This window comes from Cherax quadricarinatus, chromosome 18 (genome assembly GCF_038502225.1).
Source record: "Cherax quadricarinatus isolate ZL_2023a chromosome 18, ASM3850222v1, whole genome shotgun sequence".
Classification (NCBI taxonomy): domain Eukaryota; kingdom Metazoa; phylum Arthropoda; class Malacostraca; order Decapoda; family Parastacidae; genus Cherax; species Cherax quadricarinatus.
The window spans coordinates 8,273,722-8,297,886 of NC_091309.1; the positions used below are offsets into that span (position 1 = coordinate 8,273,722).

Sequence of the window (24,165 nt, forward strand, 5' to 3'; positions counted from 1 at the left end):
GTGGGAATTTCAGGAATTTAACACTAATCCATGAATAATAATAATAATAATAATAATAATAATAATAATAATAACAATAATATTAATTTTAAAACTAATAATAATAATTCTAAAATAATAATAAAATGGCCCTTGGGAGCCAATTTCTGGTATACATCATTTGTCATATATTGCAATAATATTGTGGGTGAGTATTGTGTGAGTGAAGAGCAGGAGTGGTCCTCCCCACAGACCGTGAGCAGCCAGTACGGGCCACAGAAGACCAGGATGAGGACCAGCTTTGACCCGGAGCTCGAACTTCCCCGTCTACAACGATGGTTTGCCGAGAACCAGCACCCTACCAGACTACAGGTGAGTAGTAGTAGTGATAGTATTATTGGTAGTAGTAATTCTATATTATTATTATTATTATTATTATTATTACTCTTATTATTAGTAGTAGTTTTATATTATTATTAGTGTTTATAGTATGATGATTATTATTATTATTATTATTATTATTATTATTATTAATAATAATAATAATACTAGTAGCAGTAGTATTTATTTTTACTGTACAGCAATAAAGGAGTTGAACGGATTGCTTGCACATGTCAAAGCCAGTCGTAGCATGAGCCAGTGCAGGAAGAAAGTTAAAAGGTATCTAATGAATGAAGCTACAGAAAGGGAGGAGAGTGACTTCTTGCATGGTTAACATTTTTGTATTATTATTGTAAGCTAATCCTCTCTCTAATGCTCATGTAAATAACTCAGTTCATTTTATTTCCATTGTATCTCCTTTTATTGTAACTGATTCTCACACAGTTGAGTCACTTAGCTGTTTTAACTTTTAAGGTTCTAATCAAGACTGACTTCTACTGTAACTTACAGCAGCTGGACTTTAAATATCAAGATATTACAAGGACTCCAATGAAAATAAGTAACTGACTTTTTGGGGGGTTATCCTTGGTAATTTACACGTATGTTAAACTATGTATGATAATTGTATTTAGGTGTACATGTACCTAAATAAGCTTAGGTATTATTGTTAACATTCTGGAGAACTGGGTGAACAAGAAGTAATCATGTTTAATGCAAGGAGAGGGAAGGTAGCTCCGATTCCTTAAATCAAGAGTTGTCACCGGCATCAGAGCACGTCCTTGAAGAGCTGCATGAACTTGGCTTAAAAAAAATTTCCTGTCAAGCTGATGTGCTCTTGATCCAGTGAATTGGATCCATCCTCCACTTCGTTAGATCAAACCTGATTACTCTCCAGTTATTAGGAGCTGTGTGTCCCATACATGATCATCTCCCAATAAAAATAATAATAAATATATAATATGACCAGTATTTTAGACCGGTATTTATAGATAACTTTTTTGCAATTTAGAGTTTTGATTTTATTGCCTTATAAAAACACAGATGAAAATAATGATTGTAAGAGTTGTGGCAATAAAACAATATAATTGGAATAAGTGTTGTAATTGTGCGTTTGTTTTTGTTGCAGATCCAGCAATATGTTGCAGAGCTGAACGCACTGGAGTCAAGGAGAGGACGCAAGCCTCTTGACGTCAGTAACGTAGTCTACTGGTTCAAGGTGCGTCATCCGTGCATTAAAACTGTACGTACACTCGGTATATATATGCACTTCTCAGTATATATACACCGAGAAGGGAGATTATCTGTATATGCACCTAATTTTAGGAACTATATAATGTTCATGACTGGTTGTGTACAGGTGATTTGTAGTCGTAATGATTGTTGCTTCTAGTATAGTCACTAGGCTGTACATTGGAGGTATATAGGTGACATTCAGTCATAATGCCCCTAGTGTAGTCGCTAGGCTAAAGGTATTTAGGTGACATACAGCCTGAATGTTCCTAGGCTTTAAGTCGGAGGTATGTTGGTGACAGGCAGCATTAATGCTCCTAGTATAGTCACTAGGCGTTAAATCTAACATCACTATGCTCTGCAGTGCTTCTCTTATTATTAATAATTGTTTGCTTTTCATGTTCTTTTGTTTAATTTTAATACTCATTTTTATTTTGTACTTTATTTAAAATAATTTGTTTAAATTATCATTCATCTTGGGGGTAATTGAATAAGTATTACAAGTTTGTCATTATTTATCGAGAGGAAGGTAGATAAACACGAGTCTTCATTGACAAAACGTTTCGCTCAATATTTTTTATCACAACGTTTCTAAGGACAGAGGCCTGGTCACAGACCTGGCCGCGGGGACGTTCATCCCTGAAACTCTCTCAAGGTATAGAGTTTCCGGTGTTAAAAAATGATGTAGTAAGGGCGAAACGTTGCCCAATTTAAGACTCGTTCTGTTACTAGTTTATCTACATTGTTAGTATTTTTTTTTCATGTGTCAGCCTAAATGTGGATTGTTTTATTTTTTCTTTATATTTTTATCCTTCGTTGTGTGCTCTGGCTATCATCGTTCTATTTTCTTGCTATCATCAGTCTCTTGCTATCATCATTGTCTTCTCGTGCTATTACTGTTGCGTCATACTAGAATACTAGTTGAATGCGTACGAGCCGAAGGGGAAGATAGAGCAACCACACATGTGGGAACGGTAGTGTACGAACTGGGGATAGAGGAACTACGCATGTGGGAACGTTAGTGTACGAACTGGGGAAGAGGAACCAAGCATGTGGGGACGTTAGTGATAAATGGAAATCTTGAAAGAAACTAAGTTACAATAGTAGTGTGAAGAGGGTAGAAGCCGAAAATGAAGAAAGTGGGAATTAGGTAATGAAATGTGAAGTGATAAAAAATGAAGTTGCAATGGGAACTCACGCTGATGGAAAATGAGACATCGCAGCCTATTCCAGAATGGAAAATATAATCATTGACAATTGGTTCCCCCAGATTCCGAATACATTCAACGTTCTGAATAGGCTTACATTAAAAAAAAGGCATGCGTTCCAATTTTTGGGTCAGCTCTTTGATTTGATAAAAATGGACGAGCCAAATATACAAATATACAACTATACAAATCTTTGAAAAGATGGTTAGATACAATTTGTGAATTCTGCTCCTGAATGACTCGTGAAAAATCTCATCAGCATTTTCTGTACTAGATTGAGGACTGCTCAATAAGGAATGGGAAGTGGGGGGTGGAGGAACGCCTTCATGCTGGGGAAGGGCTCTTGAACCAAGGAATAGGAGCTTCCCTCCCAGTCCTTGGATCCTACCTGATTATACTGTTGCCTAGGCTCTTGTTAACCTTTATATAATTAGCGTTTGCCCTTGACTATAATAGTATTATTCTTGCTAGTATATGACTTTGAAGGAATTTAAGGAGCTAGGATAAATAGGATACCATTGTGTTAAAGAAAATTTTAGGATAGGCTATGGTAAATACGATAAGATATATTGTAGACAGGGCAAGCCTTAGTGTATGGAATGGATAAGGATAGTGCTATGACAAATAGGAAAGGATATCAGTGTATAAAGGACTTCTAATGAGTACTGTGGAAAATAGGATAGGAGATGATATCAGTGTATAGGATGAATTTTAATGATAATGTTATTGCAAATAGGATAAGAGAGGATATCTGTGTATTGAAGGAATTTAAAGGTAGGACTAGGATAAGAGAGGCTACTAGTGCATGATTTAGAAGGGTGTGGGGTAACCGTTGGGGTTCATCTTGTGAGGGTGGGGGTTGTGTTGCAAGACACATTAATGTGGTTTTGTGGTGGTCGACAGAACGCCCGGGCCGCCTACAAGCGCCAGGAGTTCCGTTCCTTCAACGGTCTAAAGTCTCCCCCGCTGGACGAGACTAGCGTCTCCGACAACGACGACCCCTACCCTGCCCCCGCCCCCCACACCCCCCACACCCTCTCACACTCCCCCCCCACACCCCACGACCACCCACACCTCCATCATCAGCAGCAACAGCAGCAGCAACAGCAACAGCAACAACAGCAGCAGCAACAACAACAACAACAGCAACAACAACAAGCTCAACATGAAGAAACTCAGGTGAGTTTTTTTTGTTGTCTTTGATTTCTTTATTCATATATATTTAAAAAATTGTTCACCATAAAAATTTTTTTATTAAAATGGCTAATGATTTTCTTTGCTATACTAGTTGTTTGTCCCATACGGGTTCAACGCTTGCTTTTTTAGAACATAAGAAAGAAGGAACACTGCAACAGGCCTACTGGCCCATGCGGAGCAGGTCCATATCCCACCCCCGATTAGCCCAATGACCCATCCAGTCTGGTCACCTCCACTCAAGGAAGGATAATCACAGTATATCTATTATTATTATTATTATTATTATTATTATTATTATTATTATTATTATCTTCTTATTGTCATTATTACTGTGTTTTTAGATTATATTCAATAAAGCAAGTCATGTTCTTTAAGGAAGGTTCTTTAATACCGGTGAAGGGCTCTTGATTCAAGAAATTTGTTCAGTTACTTTCCAGCATATATATACCAGTATACATACACTTCCCAGTGTTTACCTGGAGAGAGTTCCGGGGGTCAACGCCCCCGCGGCCCGGTCTGTGACCAGGCCTCCTGGTGGATCAGAGCCTGATCAACCAGGCTGTTGCTGCTGGCTGCACGCAAACCAACGTACGAGCCACAGCCCGGCTGGTCAGGAACCGACTTTAGGTGCTTGTCCAGTGCCAGCTTGAAGACTGCCAGGGGTCTGTTGGTAATCCCCCTTATGTATGCTGGGAGGCAGTTGAACAGTCTCGGGCCCCTGACACTTATTGTATGGTCTCTTAACGTGCTAGTGACACCCCTGCTTTTCATTGGAGGGATGTTGCATCGTCTGCCAAGTCTTTTGCTTTCGTAGTGAGTGATTTTCGTGTGCAAGTTCGGTATTAGTCCCTCTAGGATTTTCCAGGTGTATATAATCATGTATCTCTCCCGCCTGCGTTCCAGGGAATACAGGTTTGGGAACCTCAAGCGCTCCCAGTAATTGAGGTGTTTTATCTCCGTTATGCGCGCCGTGAAGGTTTTCTGTACATTTTCTAGGTCAGCAATTTCACCTGCCTTGAAAGGTGCTGTTAGTGTGCAGCAATATTCCAGCCTAGATAGAACAAGTGACCTGAAGAGTGTCATCATGGGCTTGGCCTCCCTAGTTTTGAAGGTTCTCATTATCCATCCTGTCATTTTTCTAGCAGATGCGATTGATACAATGTTATGGTCCTTGAAGGTGAGATCCTCCGACATGATCACTCCCAGGTCTTTGACGTTGGTGTTTCGCTCTGATGAAGATTTAATTTCCTCGTGTTTACCATATCTGAGTAATTGAAATTTCTCATCGTTGAACTTCATATTGTTTTCTGCAGCCCACTGAAAGATTTGGTTGATGTCCGCCTGGAGCCTTGCAGTGTCTGCAATGGAAGACACTTGTCATGCAGATTCGGGTGTCATCTGCAAAGGAAGACACGGTGCTGTGGCTGACATCCTTGTCTATGTCGGATATGAGGATGAGGAACAAGATGGGAGCGAGTACTGTGCCTTGTGGAACAGAGCTTTTCACCGTAGCCGCCTCGGACTTTACTCCGTTGACGACTACTCTCTGTGTTCTGTTAGTGAGGAAATTATAGATCCATCGACCGACTTTTCCTGTTATTCCTTTAGCACGCATTTTGTGCGCTACTACGCCATGGTCACCCTTGTCGAAGGCTTTTTGCAAAGTCTGTATATATTACATCTGCATTCTTTTTGTCTTCTAGTGCATTTAGGACCTTGTCGTAGTGATCCAATAGTTGAGACAGACAGGAGCGACCTGTTCTAAACCCATGTTGCCCTGGGTTGTGTAACTGATGGGTTTCTAGATGGGTGGTGATCTTGCTTCTTAGGACCCTTTCAAAGATTTTTATGATATGGGATGTTAGTGCTATTGGTCTGTAGTTCTTTGCTGTTGCTTTACTGCCCCCTTTGTGGAGTGGGGCTATATCTGTTGTTTTTAGTAACTGTGGGACGACCCCCGTGTCCATGCTCCCTCTCCATAGGATGGAAAAGGCTCGTGATAGGGGCTTCTTGCAGTTCTTGATGAACACGGAGTTCCATGAGTCTGGCCCTGGGGCAGAGTGCATGGGCATGTCATTTATCGCCTGTTCGAAGTCATTTGGCGTCAGGATAACATCGGATAGGCTTGTGTTAATCAAATTTTGTGGCTCTCTCATAAAAAATTCATTTTGATCTTCGACTCTCAGTCTTGTTAGCGGCTTGCTAAAAACTGAGTCATATTGGGACTTGAGTAGCTCACTCATTTCCTTGCTGTCATCTGTGTAGGACCCATCTTGTTTAAGTAGGGGCCCAATACTGGACGTTGTTCTCGACTTTGATTTGGCATAGGAGAAGAAATACTTCGGGTTTCTTTCGATTTCATTTATGGCTTTTAGTTCTTCCCGCGATTCCTGACTCCTATAAGATTCCTTTAGCTTAAGCTCGATGCTTGCTATTTCTCTGACCAGTGTCTCCCTACGCATTTCAGATATATTGACCTCTTTTAGCCGCTCTGTTATTCTTTTCCGTCGCCTGTAAATTTTAGGGAGCGCCTGTCTCTTTCTATTTTACATCTACTCCTCCTTTTTCTTAGAGGAATAAGCCTTGTGCATACATCGAGTGCCACCAAGTTAATCTGTTCTAGGCATAAGTTGGGGTCTGTGTTGCTTAGTATATCTTCCCAGCTTATATCGGTTAGGACTTGGTTTACTTGGTTCCACTTTATGTTTTTGTTATTGAAGTTGAATTTGGTGAATGCTCCCTCGTGACTAGTCTCATTATGTCGGTCTGGGGCTCCACGCATACATGTCTGAACCTCAATTATGCTGTGATCTGAGTATATTGTTTTTGATATGGTGACATTTCTTATCAGATCATCATTGTTAGTGAAGATGAGGTCTAGTGTATTCTCCAGTCTAGTAGGCTCTATTATTTGCTGGTTTAAATTGAATTTTGTGCAGAGATTTAAAAGCTCGTGTGAGTGTGAGTTTTCATCAGAGCTGCCTCCTGGTGTTATTACTGCAACAATATTATTTGCTATATTCCTCCATTTTAGGTGCCTTAAGTTGAAATCCCCCAGGAGCAAGATGTTGGGTGCAGGAGCTGGAAAATTTTCCAGACAGTGGTCAATTTTTAACAGCTGTTCCTGGAATTTCTGGGATGTTGCATCCGGAGGCTTGTAGACTACCACAATGACTAGGTTTTGGTTCTCGACCTTTACTGCTAAAACTTCCACTACATCATTTGAGGCATTAAGCAGTTCTGTGCAAACAAGTGACTCTGCATTATGTGCAGAACAACCACTGAAAGAATAGTGAAATTCCAAGCGCTTTCATGATTTCTAACATTATCGAGGACCTGTATATATACACTTCCCAGTGTGTGTATATATATATATATATATATATATATATATATATATATATATATATGTCGTGCCGAATATGTAAAACTGGTCAATTAGCAAGAACTCATTTAAGATTAAGTCCTTCCTAAAAAAATTTCTTATACGTTTAAAGATATATTTTTTTCATTAATGTTAATGTAAAAATTTATAATTTTGCACCAAAAGGAACTTAGAAAACTTACCTAACCTTATTATAACAATCTCAATTTAATTTAGCCTAACCCAACTAAATATATTTTAGATTTGTTTACAATAATTTAATACTAAACAAACACAGTGAAATGTACGTTAGGTTCAGAATGATTTTGGCGAAATTATTGCATTCACAAATTTTCACTTGTCTTATATGGCAAGATGAGCGTTGCTATTTAAGCCAAGTTCGCAAGTTCTGCCTATTCGGCACGACATATATATATATATATATATATACCGAGACATATACACTTAGAAGTTACTTCAGTCCATACTTTAGTTATTAAAGTATAATGGTGGGTTAGAGGCAACATGCAGGCTTAATGACCCTCGTGTAATTGATAGGTTTTAAACCTAACAAACTATAAAATTAAATAATTAAACCTGAAGAATCGATCACTGTGGAAAACGTTCGTTGTAGAAAAACATTCGTTGTATGGAAATGTTGGTTAGTCCCTGAGAAGCCATCAGAAATATACCAACAGAGTTAACGGAGTTACCATTTAATTGCAGTCACCTGTGTGTTGAATTTGGTCACTTGTGTTGAACTGGTCACTTGTGTGTTGAACTGGTGGCTTGTGTGTTGAACTGGTGACTTGTGTCTTGAACTGGTGGCTTGTGTGTTGAACTGGTGACTTGTGTCTTGAACTGGTGACTTGTGTCTTGAACTGGTGACTTGTGTCTTGAACTGGTGACTTGTGTCTTGAACTGGTGGCTTGTGTCTTGAACTGGTGACTTGTGTCTTGAACTGGTGACTTGTGTCTTGAACTGGTGACTTGTGTCTTGAACTGGTGACTTGTGTCTTGAACTGGTGGCTTGTGTCTTGAACTGGTGACTTGTGTGTTGAACTGGTGGCTTGTGTCTTGAACTGGTGGCTTGTGTCTTGAACTGGTGACTTGTGTGTTGAACTGGTGACTTGTGTCTTGAACTGGTGGCTTGTGTCTTGAACTGGTGGCTTGTGTCTTGAACTGGTGACTTGTGTCTTGAACTGGTGACTTGTGTGTTGAACTGGTGGCTTGTGTGTTGAACTGGTGACTTGTGTCTTGAACTGGTGGCTTGTGTCTTGAACTGGTGACTTGTCTTGAACTGGTGACTTGTGTCTTGAACTGGTGACTTGTGTCTTAAACTGGTCTCTGGTCTTTTGAACTGGTCAGCAGACTCAAAAAGTTCTCTGAGTGTTCCACACTAAAGCGACTGTTAGCGCCTTAATCAGTCACTGAAGGTCTGCATGTGACCCTCTCACTGAGTGCCCCACTGTATGATCTACTGAGTTCCCGTCTGAGTGCCCCACTACATGCTCTCATGAGTACCCGTCTGATTGCCCCACCGCTTGCTCTACTGAGTGCCCCACTGCATGCTCTACTGAGTGCCCCATCGCTTGCTTTACTGAGTGCCCGTCTGGGTGCCCCACTGCATGTTCTACTGAGTGCCCCACTGCAGGCTTTACTGAGTGCCCGTCTGGGTGCCCCACTGCATGCTCTACTGAATGCCCGTCTGAGTGCCCCACTGCAGGCTCTACTGAATGCCCGTCTGGGTGCCCCACTGCATGCTCTACTGAGTGCCCGTCTTAGTGCCCTACTACGTGCTCTACTGAGTGCCCCACTGCAGGCTCTACTGAGTGCCTGCCTGAGTGCCCCACTGCAGGCTCTACTGAGTGCCTGCCTGAGTGCCCCACTGCAGGCTCTACTGAGGGCCTGTCTGAGTGCCCCACCTCATGCTCTACTGAGTGCAACATCAACAAGAGTAATTAATAACCACCTCTATGGCAGAAATGACATGTATGCCAGGGATGGGGTTCACTTATCTAGGTGTGGGGTGGTAGCACTGGCAACTGCAGTGGAGGGAACAGTTAGGACTTTAAACTAGGAATAGTTAGTGGTATGGGTTTTGGCAGGAAAACAGTGAAGTCCCAGTGTAGTAATATTACGAGTTCTAGGGGAACTAGTAATAAGCAGAACAAGGTAGATATTGAAAAGCCAGTGACACTAGGTGATAAAGACAGTAATAGGTTTAGTAGAAAAACAGAAATGAGCAGGAAGGGTAAAGAGAAAGGAGAGTCTTTCAATGTTTATTATGCTAATTGCCGTAGTGCTAGGAATAAGATGGACGAGTTGAGATTAGTTGCTAGTGCAGGTAACATTGATGTATTTGCTTTAACTGAGACGTGGTTTAATTCAAAAAGTCGGGACATGCCTGCGGAATGTCATATTCATGGTTTTAAATTGTTCCAAGTAGATAGAAGTATCGGGAAGGGGGGTGGGGTGGCATTGTATGTCCGAGATCGCTTGAACTGTTGCATAAAAACGGGTATTAAGTCTGAAGTAACACATACAGAGTGTGTTTGGATAGAATTTTCAGAGGGGCATGAAAAACTGATTTTAGGAGTGATATACCGTCCCCCAAACTTAGATAGGGACCAAGGGAGACTACTATGGGAGGAAATTGTTAAGGCCACAAGGCACGATAATGTAGTAATTCTAAGAGACTTTAACTTTAGTCATATTGATTGGAATTTCTTGACTGGGAATTTAGAATCATACGACTTCTTAGAAGTAGTTCAGGATTGTTTTTTGAAGCAGTTTGTGACAGAACTTACAAGGGGAAATAACCTGCTTGACTTAGTTATGGCAAACAATGAATCCCTTGTTAATGATTTAGAAATTTCAGAGGAACTGGGTGCTAGCGACCACAAATCAATTACATTTAGCATTGAATGGAAGTATGATAGTAGTGATAACTCAGTAACAGTCCCAGATTTTCGCTTAGCAGATTACGATGGGCTTAGAGAACACTTATCATCTGTTGACTGGGGTAACGAAGTGAGCTATCAATATGACAGTTTTCTGAACACTATACATGCTGCTCAAAGAACGTTTATCCCATATAAAGAAATTAGATTAAATAGAAATGACCCAAAATGGATGAATAATAGGCTCAAATATCTACTACGGCATAAGAAAGGAATTTATAGGCGTATCAAAAGAGGTGAGGGTCATCTTATGAATCAGTATATTGACATTAAGAGGGACATTAAAAAGGGGATAAGAAAAGCTAAAAAGGACTATGAAATTAAAGTTGCTAGGGATTCTAAAACTAACCCAAAAAGTTTTTTCCAGGTCTATAGAACAAAAGTTAGAGATAAGATAGGTCCCCTTAAAAATAACTATGGGCACCTTACTGACAAAGAGAATGAAATGTGCTCGATTTTTAATAATTATTTTCTCTCAGTTTTTACACAGGAAGACACTAACAATATTCCAGTAATTAATTTTTATAGTGGGCTAGAAGAAGATAAATTATGTAACATCACAGTCACTAGTGAAATGGTTGTGAAGCAGATAGACAGACTGAAGCAAAATAAGTCGCCGGGTCCTGATGAGGTTTTTTCAAGGGTTCTTAAGGAATGCAAAATGGAACTCTGTGAACCATTAACTAATATTTTTAATTTATCTCTTCAAACAGGTGTAGTGTCTGATATGTGGAAGATGGCTAATGTAATTCCTATTTTTAAAAGAGGGGACAAGTCGTTACCGTCAAATTACCGCCCAATAAGCCTGACCTCAATTGTAGGCAAATTACTAGAGTCAATTATAGCTGAGATTATAAGAAGCCATCTCGATAAGCATAGCTTGATTAATGATACTCAGCATGGATTCACAAGAGGTCGGTCTTGTCTAACTAATTTATTAACTTTCTTCAGTAAAGCTTTTGAGGCTGTTGACCACGATAAAGAATTTGATATTATTTACTTAGATTTTAGTAAGGCTTTTGATAGAGTTCCGCACCATAGACTGTTAAAGAAAGTGGCAGCTCATGGCATTGGGGGAAAAGTGCTCTCGTGGATCGAGTCATGGCTCACTGACAGGAAGCAGAGAGTGTCCATAAATGGGGTTAAATCCGAGTGGGGATCTGTAACAAGTGGCGTTCCACAGGGATCAATCTTGGGCCCGTTGTTGTTTATAATATATATCAATGATCTTGATGAGGGAATTACTAGTGATATGAGCAAATTCGCTGATGACACAAAGATAGGTAGGATAATTGATTCAAACGTAGATGTTATGGAACTTCAGGAGGATTTAGACAAACTCTACTCTTGGTCAGAAAAGTGGCAGATGCAGTTCAATGTAGATAAACGCAAGGTTCTGAAGCTTGGGAGTGCCCATAACCCTAGTACTTATAAGTTAAATGATGTAGAACTTAGCCATACAGATTGCGAAAAGGACTTGGGGGTTATGGTGAGCAGCAACCTTAAACCAAGACAGCAATGCCTAAGCGTACGTAATAAGGCAAATAGATTACTGGGATTTATATCAAGAAGTGTAAGCAACAGAAGTCCAGAGGTCATACTGCAGCTTTATACATCATTAGTAAGGCCTCACCAAGATTATGCAGCTCAGTTCTGGTCTCCATATTACAGAATGGACATAAATTCGTTAGAAAACATTCAGCGTAGGATGACTAAATTAATACATAGCATTAGAAATCTTCCTTATGAAGAAAGATTGAAGACTCTTAAGTTACATTCACTTGTTAGACGAAGAATGAGGGGAGACCTGATCGAAGTGTATAAGTGGAAGATAGGTATTAATAAAGGGGATATTAATAAGGTCTTGAGGATGTCTCTCCAAGAGAGAACCCGCAGTAATGGATTTAAATTAGATAAGTTTAGATTTAGAAAGGACATAGGAAAGTATTGGTTTGGAAATAGGATAGTTGATGAGTGGAACAGTCTTCCTAGTTGGGTTATTGAGGCTGGGACTTTGGGTAGTTTCAAATTTAGGTTGGATAAGTACATGAGTGGGACGGGTTGGATTTGAGTGGGACTTTCACATCAGAGCTTATTTCTTGGATGGCATTGAAAATTGGGTTGGGCAAATGTTTTGTTAGTGGGATGAATTGTAAAGGACCTGCCTAGTATGGGCCAACAGGCCTGCTGCAGTGTTCCTCCTTTCTTATGTTCTTATGTTCTCTAACGATTATCGTGAGCTCGTTCCCTAAGTTGTTATCGAGGCTATCTCTTCCTTTCCCTCAGTGCCCTGTGAAAGTACGGAAGATGAGGTGTGTGTGTGTGTGTGTGTGTGTGTGTGAGAGAGAGAGAGAGAGAGAGGTTGTGTGTATGTCTTACGGCCAGGCCTTAGACCGTCACCGACAAGATGGCCGCTTGGCAGCTGTTCTATAGTTATATCAGGGGTGAGTCTACACCTCGGGTGATCTTTCGTCTCCCCCACCCTTCAAGGCAGTGGCTCTCTGCTAAAAGACACTCGACTCAGGGGAATTTGAGAAAATCTTACTTGGATAAAATCTCAGTGTCTCGCTCTCCAGGCGCTGCATGGACCCTGCGGGTTTAGCGCTCACCCGAGTATATATAGCATATTAATATACACCACTTGTGGGTTATTAAGAGACTCCCCAGATACTGCTGCCTCTTGCGTCTCTTGTCCAGTTTTAATCTCTCTAGCGCAGACTGCCCTCTTGCACCTCCACTTCTATGACCAGCTTCTCAGAATCTCTTCCGCTGTTACCCTTGTGCTGGAGGAGTGAGTTCTCATAGCTACCCTCCTGCTTACTCTTCGCCATGTGCCAAAGAGTCCTCCCCCACTGGTCCATTCGAACTAGTCCTGCTTCGAACTGCCAGTCCCCACGGAGTCCCCCCTTCTCTGAAGTCTCCCTCTTTTTGTCTTCAAGTCCCCTTCCTGTGCAGTCGACCTTCGCCCAATGCGCCAGAAGTCGCCGCCGCCGCCGCTCCACCCGTCGTAGTTTTTTAATACATGAAGATAAAGTGACAGATACAGTTATATCTCACATTAAAGCCGCCGCTTCCTTTGTCGATCTTGAGAAGCATCAGGTGTCCTAAGTGCGGTCACTCCTCAAGGCCTCCTTGTCCTGCTTACTTAAGCTCAGCATCTCTTCTTTCCTATGTTGCCTCTTGCTTAAGTCTGCTCCGCTTGCCATATTCAGACTCCCACTGACGTCCCTCAGTCCTCTATGAGTCCTCCGGCTCTTGAATTTCACTGTCAGTCTTCTGCCAATTCCAGAATGAAATATCCTCGTTTAGTTTCCTTAACCACCTGTGTACATTGTAAAAAAAAAAGTGGTTATTACTATGACCATGATTTTTAAGGAGTGGACCGGTAAGCCAGTGGAAGGCCTCGGTCAGATGACCAAAAGCTGCAACGGCGGGTCATCATTTGACTAAAACCCGCATCAAGAAACACAGTCCTGTTTCCTGACGAACCTTACCATAACCTAACCTGTGTGCACCTCGGAATTATTATCTTGGGTTCAGCGCCTCTGTATATATAAAAGATACATATACCTCACGGTGTATATATCCTTTTAATGTGATTTATTAGCGAATTCACATTAAAAACTTAATTAATATCCTAAATTTACCCTGAACATAAGAAGAATAGGCTAGCAGATAGAGCCTCAAAATCTGAATTGACATAGATGAAAGATTTATTCTATAAACTCTACACGATGTGCATTAGAGCACTCTGTAGTCACTGTAGAGAAGAAACCTCTCTATAGTCTTGATTGGGTTCAGAGCCGTGACTGCTTCTTCAGATTTGAAGCCTATCGACTGCGTGGGTCATTATGACGAGTTTTTTTTTTTTTTTTTTTTTTTGTATCTTCGCGCCACCAATCGATACTTAAATCCCTAGTAAGGGTATTAAAAGTATCTCTCAGTGTATGCACAGAGGAATATATACAGCTCTCTGTGTATATACCTCGTCAGCGCTGTCTTGCGAATATAATACAGATAATCATCGCCTTGACCGCACTCTTAGCGGTAAAATGGCGCTCTGAGGCTCCGTCGCCGCTACTCTCCGCTGTTGTTGTTATGATTATCAAATTATTGCTACTATTATTATTATTATCAAATTATTATTATGATTATTAAATTATTATTTATTATTATTATTATTATTATTATCAGGAAGCAGATGCGGCGACATGTTAAAATTTCATTTCTTCCTTTGTTAAACCACAATATGATACATTAGCAGTGTGTTGCGACGCTTCTCAGTGTGATAGTTACTCAGTGGGAACAGGAGGATGTATGTTTACTTGTGGTGTTCTATCACACAGGATGAGTTACGAAGGGTGATGAAATCTGTCAGCCTTGGTCGGAAGATTTCAGTAGGGTTGTGAAGATATCTTGAACCACTCCACTAAGGGTTCAGCAGACACAGGAGGTTCAAAAGGCTTCGTTTCAGAAAAGTTGGAGTTGTTATTATTTGGGAGTATGAAGAAGTAAGAGTATAGGATTGGTGAGGTTTCGCCCAAATTTCAGATCGGGGCGCTGTCCGCACTAAGTTTATCTCAATTCGTCCAGGAGAGACAGTGGTTAAACTGCAGGTGCGGAGGACTTACAGGAAGAAGCCATATTCATCTTCTCAGCCGTAAACGTCAACCTTACCTAACCTAACCTAACCTAAACTAACCTAACCTAACCTAACCTAACCTAACCTAGCCTAGCCTAACCTAGCCTAACCTTGCCTTACCTAACCTTACCTTCAACTGAACATTGACGTCACTATGCTACCTATATATACGCACGTCCTCTCTCTACGTAGATCCGTTTGTGACTTGATAAAGCATTATATACTTTTGTAACTGATAAAGAATTAGACAATTTTCCAACTGGTAAAGAATTAGACAATTCTGTAACTAGTAAAGAATTAAACACTTGAATCTGTAAAGAATTAGACACTTTCCCACCCAGTGTTGCAAATATGTCTAATTCTTCAACTTGTAGGTTTTCGAAACCATTTACATGGAAATATAAACACATATGCAGTATAATGTGATCCTTTATTGACTACGTTTCGCCCACACAGTGGGCTTTTTCAAGTCACAAACAGAACTGTTCAGAAGGAGTTCTGTTTGTGACTTGAAAAAGCCCACTGTGTGGGCGAAACGTAGTCAATAAAGGATCACATTATACTGCATATGTGTTTATATTTCCATTGTGTCGGTATTTTATACCATTTATTTCCACCATTTACATCATGAGTTGATAAAATGAAGAATTTGACACATGTGCAACATCTGGGTATCATTGTTTGTAGACGTTTCGCCATCCAGTGGCTTTATCAATACAATACAAGGACATAATGTGAAGAATTTATATACAAAAGATGAGGTATCAGTCCCTCAGCCTTGGAGTTGGTGGAGAGCACCGTGGTCTTACTCATCCTCTGTCGATAACATTCATAGAATGACTCAGCCTCATCCGCCCATGTCACAAAACCTTAAGAACACGAGAGCGTAAGAAAGGAGGAACACTGCTGCAGGCCTACTGGCAGATACTTAGCAACTCATTGTCAGACCCAAACCCACTAAGAAAAATACTCTCCCAACCCATTGTTTCTGAAGAGGATGGATGAAAATCTATGAAAAATCACTCAAAATCTGGGAAACGGAACTGGAGTGAGCACCAGTTTGAAATTGGTTTAAAATGACAGGTTAGCAAACATTAATACATGGTTGTGAGAGAACGTTTTGGTCCTGAGACCTTGATCACTTTTCAACTGTTAGGAGTAATCAAGGTCCCAGAAGCGAAACGTTTTCAAATGAATATGTCCTAGCGTTGACTCACGTGTCGTCTTTAAACCAATTTCTCGGTATCACTTACAAACTTTATACCATTTCAGATGTTTTTAAAAATATTTCATGTGGATATTTCTATGTTCTGGCTAATTGCAGTTTGACAATGACGATGTCGTCACTTCTCTCAGTTCGCTGGAGTTACGTCATTATTAATTGACTGATTTATTATTCACTCACCTTGTTTTGTTCTCCATGCTTATGCACTGAGAGGTGTATGTCTCTGTGTGTATATACACCGACGTGTTGTTAACACTGAGAGGTGTATGTCTCTGTGTGTATATACACCGACGTGTTGTTAACACTGAGAGGTGTATGTCTCTGTGTATATACACCGACGTGTTGTTAACACTGAGAGGTGTATGTCTCTGTGTGTATATACACCGACGTGTTGTTAACACTGAGAGGTGTATGTCTCTGTGTGTATATACACCGACGTGTTGTTAACACTGAGAGGTGTATGTCTCTGTGTGTATATACACCGACGTGTTGTTAACACTGAGAGGTGTATGTCTCTGTGTGTATATACACCGACGTGTTGTTAACACTGAGAGGTGTATGTCTCTGTGTGTATATACATCGACGTGTTGTTAACACTGAGAGGTGTATGTCTCTGTGTGTATATACACCGACGTGTTGTTAACACTGAGAGGTGTATGTCTCTGTGTGTATATACACCGACGTGTTGTTAACACTGAGAGGTGTATGTCTCTGTGTGTATATACACCGACGTGTTGTTAACACTGAGAGGTGTATGTCTGTGTGTATATACACCGACGTGTTGTTAACACTGAGAGGTGTATGTCTCTGTGTGTATATACACCGACGTGTTGTTAACACTGAGAGGTGTATGTCTCTGTGTGTATATACACCGACGTGTTGTTAACACTGAGAGGTGTATGTCTCTGTGTGTATATACACCGACGTGTTGTTAACACTGAGAGGTGTATGTCTCTGTGTGTATATACACCGACGTGTTGTTAACACTGAGAGGTGTATGTCTCTGTGTGTATATACACCGACGTGTTGTTAACACTGAGAGGTGTATGTCTCTGTGTGTATATACACCGACGTGTTGTTAACACTGAGAGGTGTATGTCTCTGTGTGTATATACACCGACGTGTTGTTAACACTGAGAGGTGTATGTCTCTGTGTGTATATACACCGACGTGTTGTTAACACTGAGAGGTGTATGTCTGTGTGTATATACACCGACGTGTTGTTAACACTGAGAGGTGTATGTCTCTGTGTGTATATACACCGACGTGTTGTTAACACTGAGAGGTGTATGTCTCTGTGTGTATATACACCGACGTGTTGTTAACACTGAGAGGTGTATGTCTCTGTGTGTATATACACCGACGTGTTGTTAACACTGAGAGGTGTATGTCTCTGTGTGTATATACACCGACGTGTTGTTAACACTGAGAGGTGTATGTCTCTGTGTGTATATACACCGACGTGTTGTTAACACTGAGAGGTGTATGTCTCTGTGTGTATATACACCGACGTGTTGTTAACACTGAGAGGTGTATGTCTCTGTGTGTATATACACCGACGTGTTGTTAACACTGAGAGGTGTATGTCTCTGTGTGTATATACACCGACGTGTTGTTAACACTGAGAGGTGTATGTCTCTGTGTGTATATACACCGACGTGTTGTTAACACTGAGAGGTGTATGTCTCTGTGTGTATATACACCGACGTGTTGTTAACACTGAGAGGTGTATGTCTCTGTGTGTATATACACCGACGTGTTGTTAACACTGAGAGGTGTATGTCTCTGTGTGTATATACACCGACGTGTTGTTAACACTGAGAGGTGTATGTCTCTGTGTGTATATACACCGACGTGTTGTTAACACTGAGAGGTGTATGTCTCTGTGTGTATATACACCGACGTGTTGTTAACACTGAGAGGTGTATGTCTGTGTGTATATACACCGACGTGTTGTTAACACTGAGAGGTGTATGTCTCTGTGTGTATATACACCGACGTGTTGTTAACACTGAGAGGTGTATGTTTCTCGGTGTATACGAGCTGAGACTTTACATTAACTTACGCTTCACGTATTAATTAAAGTATACTTGACTGGTGGTGAGGAGGTGACTTGCAGCCTTGACCTTTGTGTAGTCTGTCGGCTTTCAACCCCATGTGTTAACCGGCTATTTCGGCTTCTCTCCCTTGGGGTAACCTGCCCCATTTTCCCTCTCAGCCATGAGTTAACCGGCTGTTTCGTCCTCCCCCATCCCCTGGAGTAAACTGCCCCATTTCTACACTCTCCCGTGGGTTAAACGGCCGCTTATCGCCTCGCTTAATCCCCGTTTAGTGGACGTTTGTTATCCGGACAAATAACCTTGCCACGTAGAGCTTCCGTTAACGGGACTTGGGTTGCCGCACTTTAAAAACGGGTTCTCCCGTTGTCACCAGCGGCAACGGAAAAACCTAAGGCGGGGGAGGGGGAGAAGAGGGGAGAGAAGGGGTGTTTGGGGATCTTCCCCGTTGTTAATATTGATTCTGAGTGGCGCTACGCTAGACCTAAGATGGCTTTTACGAGGTGCAGCCATGGCCAGCCAGCCAAGCCACTCAGTCAGTATTACTACTCTGCCAACCACTTAGGCAGACAGTCAAGCCACTCAACCAGCCAGTCAAACTACTCAGCAGTCAAGCCACTCAACCAGTGAGGCAACCAGCCGAGACACTGAGCCAGTTAGCCATTCAAACCACTCAGTCAGCCAGTCGAAATACTCAGCCAAACCACTCAGCCAGTCAAGCAACACAATCAGCCAGTCAGTCAAGTCATTCAGAAATCCAGTTAACGAGTCACGCCACTCAGCTAGCCAATCAAGTCACTCAGCTAGTTAAGCCACTCAGCCGGTCAGGCTACTCAGCCAGTTAAGCCACTCAGCCAATCAGGTCACTCAGCTAGTTAAGCCACTCAGCCAGTCAACCCACTTAGCTAGTAAGTCACTCAGCCAGTTAAGTCACTCAGCCAGTCAAGCCACTCAGCCAGTTAAGCCACTCAGCCAGTCAAGCTGCTCAGCCAGTCAAGCCACTCAGCCAGTTAAGCCACTCAACCAGTCAAGCCACTCAGACAGTTAAGCCAGCCAGTAAAGCCACTCAGCCAGTCAAGCCACTCAGCCAGTCAAGCCACTCAGCCAGTTAAGCCACAGCCAGTCAAGCCACTCAGCCAGTCAAGCCACTCAGCCAGCCAAGCCACTCAGCCAGTCAAGCCACTCAGCCAGTCAAGCCACTCAGCCAGTTAAGCCACTCAGCCAGTCAAGCCACTCAGCCAGTAAAGCCACTCAGCCAGTCATGCCACTCAGCCAGTCAAGCCACTCAGCCAGTCAAGCTACTCAGCCAGTTAAGCCACTCAGCCAGTCAAGCCACTCAGCCAGTTAAACCACTCAGCCAGTTAAGCCACTCAGCCAGGCAAGCCACTCAGCCAGTTAAACCACTCAGCCAGTTAAGCCACTCAGCCAGGCAAGCCACTCAGCCAGTCAAGTCATACAGCCAGTCAAGCCACTCAGCCAGTCAAGCCACTCAGCCAGTTAAGCCACTCAGCCAGTCATGCCACTCAGCCAGTCATGCCACTCAGCCAGTCAAGCCACTCAGCCAGTTAAGCCACTCAGCCAGTCAAGCCACTCAGTCAGTCAAGCCACTCAGCCAGTTAAGCCACTCAGCCAGTTAAGCCACTCAGCCAGTCATGCCACTCAGCCAGTCAAGCCACTCAGCCAGTCAAGCCACTCAGCCAGTCAAGTCACAGCCAGTCAAGCCACTCAGCCAGTCAAGCCACTCGGCCAGTCAAGCCACTCAGCCAGTCAAGCCACTCAGCCAGTTAAGCCACTCAGCCAGTCAAGCCACTCAGCCAGTTAAGCCACTCAGCCAGTTAAGCCACTCAGCCAGTCATGCCACTCAACCAGTCAAGCCACTCAGCCAGTTAAGCCACTCAGCCAGTTAAGCCACTCAGCCAGTCAAGCCACTCAGCCAGTCAAGCCACTCAGCCAGTTAAGCCACTCAGCCAGTTAAGCCACTCAGCCAGTCAAGCCACTCAGCCAGTCAAGCCACTCAGTCAAGCCACTCAGCCAGTTAAGCCACTCAGCCAGTCAAACCACTCAGCCAGTTAAGCCACTCAGCCAGTTAAGCCACTCAGCCAGTCAAGCCACTCAGTCAGTCAAGCCACTCAGCCAGTTAAGCCACTCAGCCAGTCAAGCCACTCAGCCAGTCAAGCCACTCAGCCAGTTAAGCCACTCAGTCAGTCAAGCCACTCAGTCAGTCAAGCCACTCAGTCAGTTAAGCCACTCAGTCAGTCAAGCCACTCAGTCAGTCAAGCCACTCAGTCAGTCAAGCCACTCAGTCAGCCAAGCCACTCAGCCAGTTAAGCCACTCAGTCAGTCAAGCCACTCAGTCAGTCAAGCCACTCAGTCAAGCCACTCAGTCAGTTAAGCCACTCAGTCAAGCCACTCAGCCAGTTAAGCCACTCAGCCAGTCAAGCCACTCAGCCAGTTAAGCCACTCAGCCAGTCAAGCCACTCAGTCAGTCAAGCCACTCAGTCAGTCAAGCCACTCAGCCAGTTAAGCCACTCAGTCAAGCCACTCAGTCAGTCAAGCCACTCAGTCAAGCCACTCAGTCAGTCAAGCCACTCAGTCAGTCAAGCCACTCAGCCAGTTAAGCCACTCAGCCAGTTAAGCCACTCAGTCAGTCAAGCCACTCAGTCAGTCAAGCCACTCAGTCAGTCAAGCCACTCAGCCAGTCAAGCCACTCAGCCAGTTAAGCCACTCAGCCAGTTAAGCCACTCAGCCAGTTAAGCCACTCAGCCAGTTAAGCCACTCAGTCAGTTAAGCCACTCAGTCAGTTAAGCCACTCAGCCAGTTAAGCCACTCAGTCAGTCAAGCCACTCAGCCAGTTAAGCCACTCAGTCAGTTAAGCCACTCAGCCAGTTAAGCCACTCAGTCAGTTAAGCCACTCAGTCAGTCAAGCCACTCAGCCAGTTAAGCCACTCAGCCAGTTAAGCCACTCAGCCAGTTAAGCCACTCAGCCAGTTAAGCCACTCAGTCAGTTAAGCCACTCAGTCAAGCCACTCAGCCAGATAAGCCACTCAGCCAGTTAAGCCACTCAGCCAGTTAAGCCACTCAGCCAGTTAAGCCACTCAGCCAGTTAAGCCACTCAGTCAGTCAAGCCACTCTGCCAGTTAAGCCACTCAGCCAGTTAAGCCACTCAGCCAGTTAAGCCACTCAGCCAGTTAAGCCACTCAGCCAGTTAAGCCACTCAGTCAAGCCACTCAGTCAGTTAAGCCACTCAGCCAGTTAAGCCACTCAGCCAGTTAAGCCACTCAGCCAGTTAAGCCACTCAGTCAAGCCACTCAGTCAGTTAAGCCACTCAGCCAGTTAAGCCACTCAGCCAGTTAAGCCACTCAGCCAGTTAAGCCACTCAGTCAAGCCACTCAGTCAGTTAAGCCACTCAGCCAGTTAAGCCACTCAGCCAGTTAAGCCACTCAGTCAAGCCACTCAGTCAGTTAAGCCACTCAGCCAGTTAAGCCACTCAGCCAGTTAAGCCACTCAGCCAGTTAAGCCACTCAGTCAAGCCACTCAGTTAAGCCACTCAGCCAGTTAAGCCACTCAGCCAGTTAAGCCACTCAGCCAGTCAAGCCACTCAGTCAGTTAAGCCACTCAGCCAGTTAAGCCACTCAGCCAGTTAAGCCACTCAGCCAGTTAAGCCAGTTAAGCCACTCAGCCAGTTAAGCCACTCAGTTAAGCCACTCAGCCAGTTAAGCCACTCAGCCAGTTAAGCCACTCAGTCAGTTAAGCCACTCAGTCAGTTAAGCCACTCAGCCAGTTAAGCCACTCAGCCAGTTAAGCCACTCAGCCAGTTAAGCCACTCAGCCAGTTAAGCCACTCAGCCAGTTAAGCCACTAAGCCAGTTAAGCCACTCAGTCTAGACAAGTTTTGTGTACATCTGATTGAAAATGTTGCTTTGTTAAATGCATCTGGTCTGGTCTGGTCTGGTCTGGTCTGGCAGTGTGGGTCTGAGACCACAGTCAGTTAGGGACACTTGGTCTGACAGACCATAGCTGGTCTTAGCAGTTTGACAGCGTCATCAGCAGTTTAATAGTGTCGTCAGCAGTTTGACAGCATCTTCAACAATATAATAACGTCATCGGCAGTTTAATAAAGCCGTCGCCAGTTTAATAAGGTTGTCAGCAGTTTAATAAGGTTGTCAGCAGTTTAATAAGGTTGTCAGCAGTTTAATAAGGTTGTCAGCAGTTTAATAAGGTCGTCAGTAATTTAATAAGGTCGTCAATAGTTTAATAAGGTCGTCGGTAGTTTAACAGCGTCGTCAGTTTAACAGCGTCGTCAGTTTTACAGCGTCGTCAGCAGTTTGACGCTGATGTCGTCAGTTCTAAGTAAATTCCTTCAAGAGATGTGCGTAGATATTGGTCAAAGGTTCTTGATCCAAGGCATTGTCGCCACCTTCCTCTTCCTCAGATCAAACCTGATTCCTCCCTTTCTCCAGGTGTTGTACGGGCCATATGGGTTTAGCGCTTCCCCGTGAAGATAATGATAGTGTGGAAGACCTCTGGCGAATTATGGTAATGACTTCTGACGAATTATAGTAATGACTTCTGGCGAATTATGGTAATGACTTCTGACGAATTATAGTAATGACTAATGACGAATTATAGTAATGACTTCTGACGAATTATAGTAATGACTTCTGACGAATTATAGTAATAACTTCTGACGAATTATAGTAATGACTTCTGACGAATTATAGTAATGACTTCTGACGAATTATAGTAATGACTTCTGGCGAATTATGGTAATGACTTCTGGCGAATTATAGTAATGACTTCTAGTAATAACTTCTGACGAATTATGAATTATAGTAATGACTTCTGACGAATTATAGTAATGACTTCTGACGAATTATAGTAATGACTTCTGACGATGATTATAGTAATGACTTCTGACTTGACGAATTATAGTAATGACGAATTATAGTAATAACTTCTGACGAATTATAGTAATGACTTCTGGCGAATTATAGTAATAACTTCTGACGAATTATGGTAATGACTTCTGACGAATTATAGTAATGACTTCTGACGAATTATAGTAATAACTTCTGACGAATTATAGTAATGACTTCTGGCGAATTATAGTAATAACTTCTGACGAATTATGGTAATGACTTCTGACGAATTATAGTAATGATTAGTAATAACTTCTGACGAATTAGTAACTTCTGACGAATTATAGTAATGACTTCTGGCGAATTATAGTAATAACTTCTGACGAATTATAGTAATGACTTCTGACGAATTATAGTAATGACTTCTGACGAATTATAGTAATGACTTCTGGCGAATTATGGTAATGACTTCTGACGAATTATAGTAATGACTTCTGACGAATTATAGTAATGACTTCTGACGAATTATAGTAATGACTTATGACGAATTATAGTAATGACTTCTGACGAATTATAGTAATGACTTCTGACGAATTATAGTAATGACTTCTGACGAATTATAGTAATGACTTCTGACGAATTATAGTAATGACTTCTGACGAATTATAGTAATGACTTCTGACGAATTATAGTAATGACTTATGACGAATTATAGTAATGACTTCTGACGAATTATAGTAATGACTTCTGGCGAATTATGGTAATGACTTCTGGCGAATTATGGTAATGACTTCTGACGAATTATAGTAATGACTTCTGACGAATTATAGTAATGACTTCTGGCGAATTTTGGTAATGACTTCTGGCAAATTATGGTAATGACTTCTGGCGAATTATGGTAATGACTTCTGACGAATTATGGTAATAACTTCTGGCGAATTATGGTAATGACGCCTGGCGAATTATAGTAATGACTTCTGACGAATTATGGCAATGACTTCTGGCGAATTATGGTAATGACGCCTGGCGAATTATAGTAATGACTTCTGGCGAATTATGGTA

General features: G+C 42.3%; 1 protein-coding gene across 4 annotated transcripts in view; it reads left to right on the top strand.

Annotated features, from left to right (window-relative positions):
* The window catches only part of dve (SATB1_N and homeodomain domain-containing protein dve), a 587,509-nt gene that overhangs the window by 549,091 nt on the left and 14,253 nt on the right, over nucleotides 1-24,165 (top strand). For 3 of the 4 annotated variants that reach the window (XM_053777528.2, XM_053777529.2, XM_070086148.1), the window contains exons 7-9: nucleotides 214-351; nucleotides 1,487-1,576; nucleotides 3,702-3,977. In XM_053777528.2, the coding sequence (XP_053633503.1) occupies nucleotides 214-351; nucleotides 1,487-1,576; nucleotides 3,702-3,977 (504 nt within the window). The remainder of the gene's footprint in view (nucleotides 1-213; nucleotides 352-1,486; nucleotides 1,577-3,701; nucleotides 3,978-24,165) is intronic. The other variant, XM_053777530.2, reaches the window with a different exon arrangement.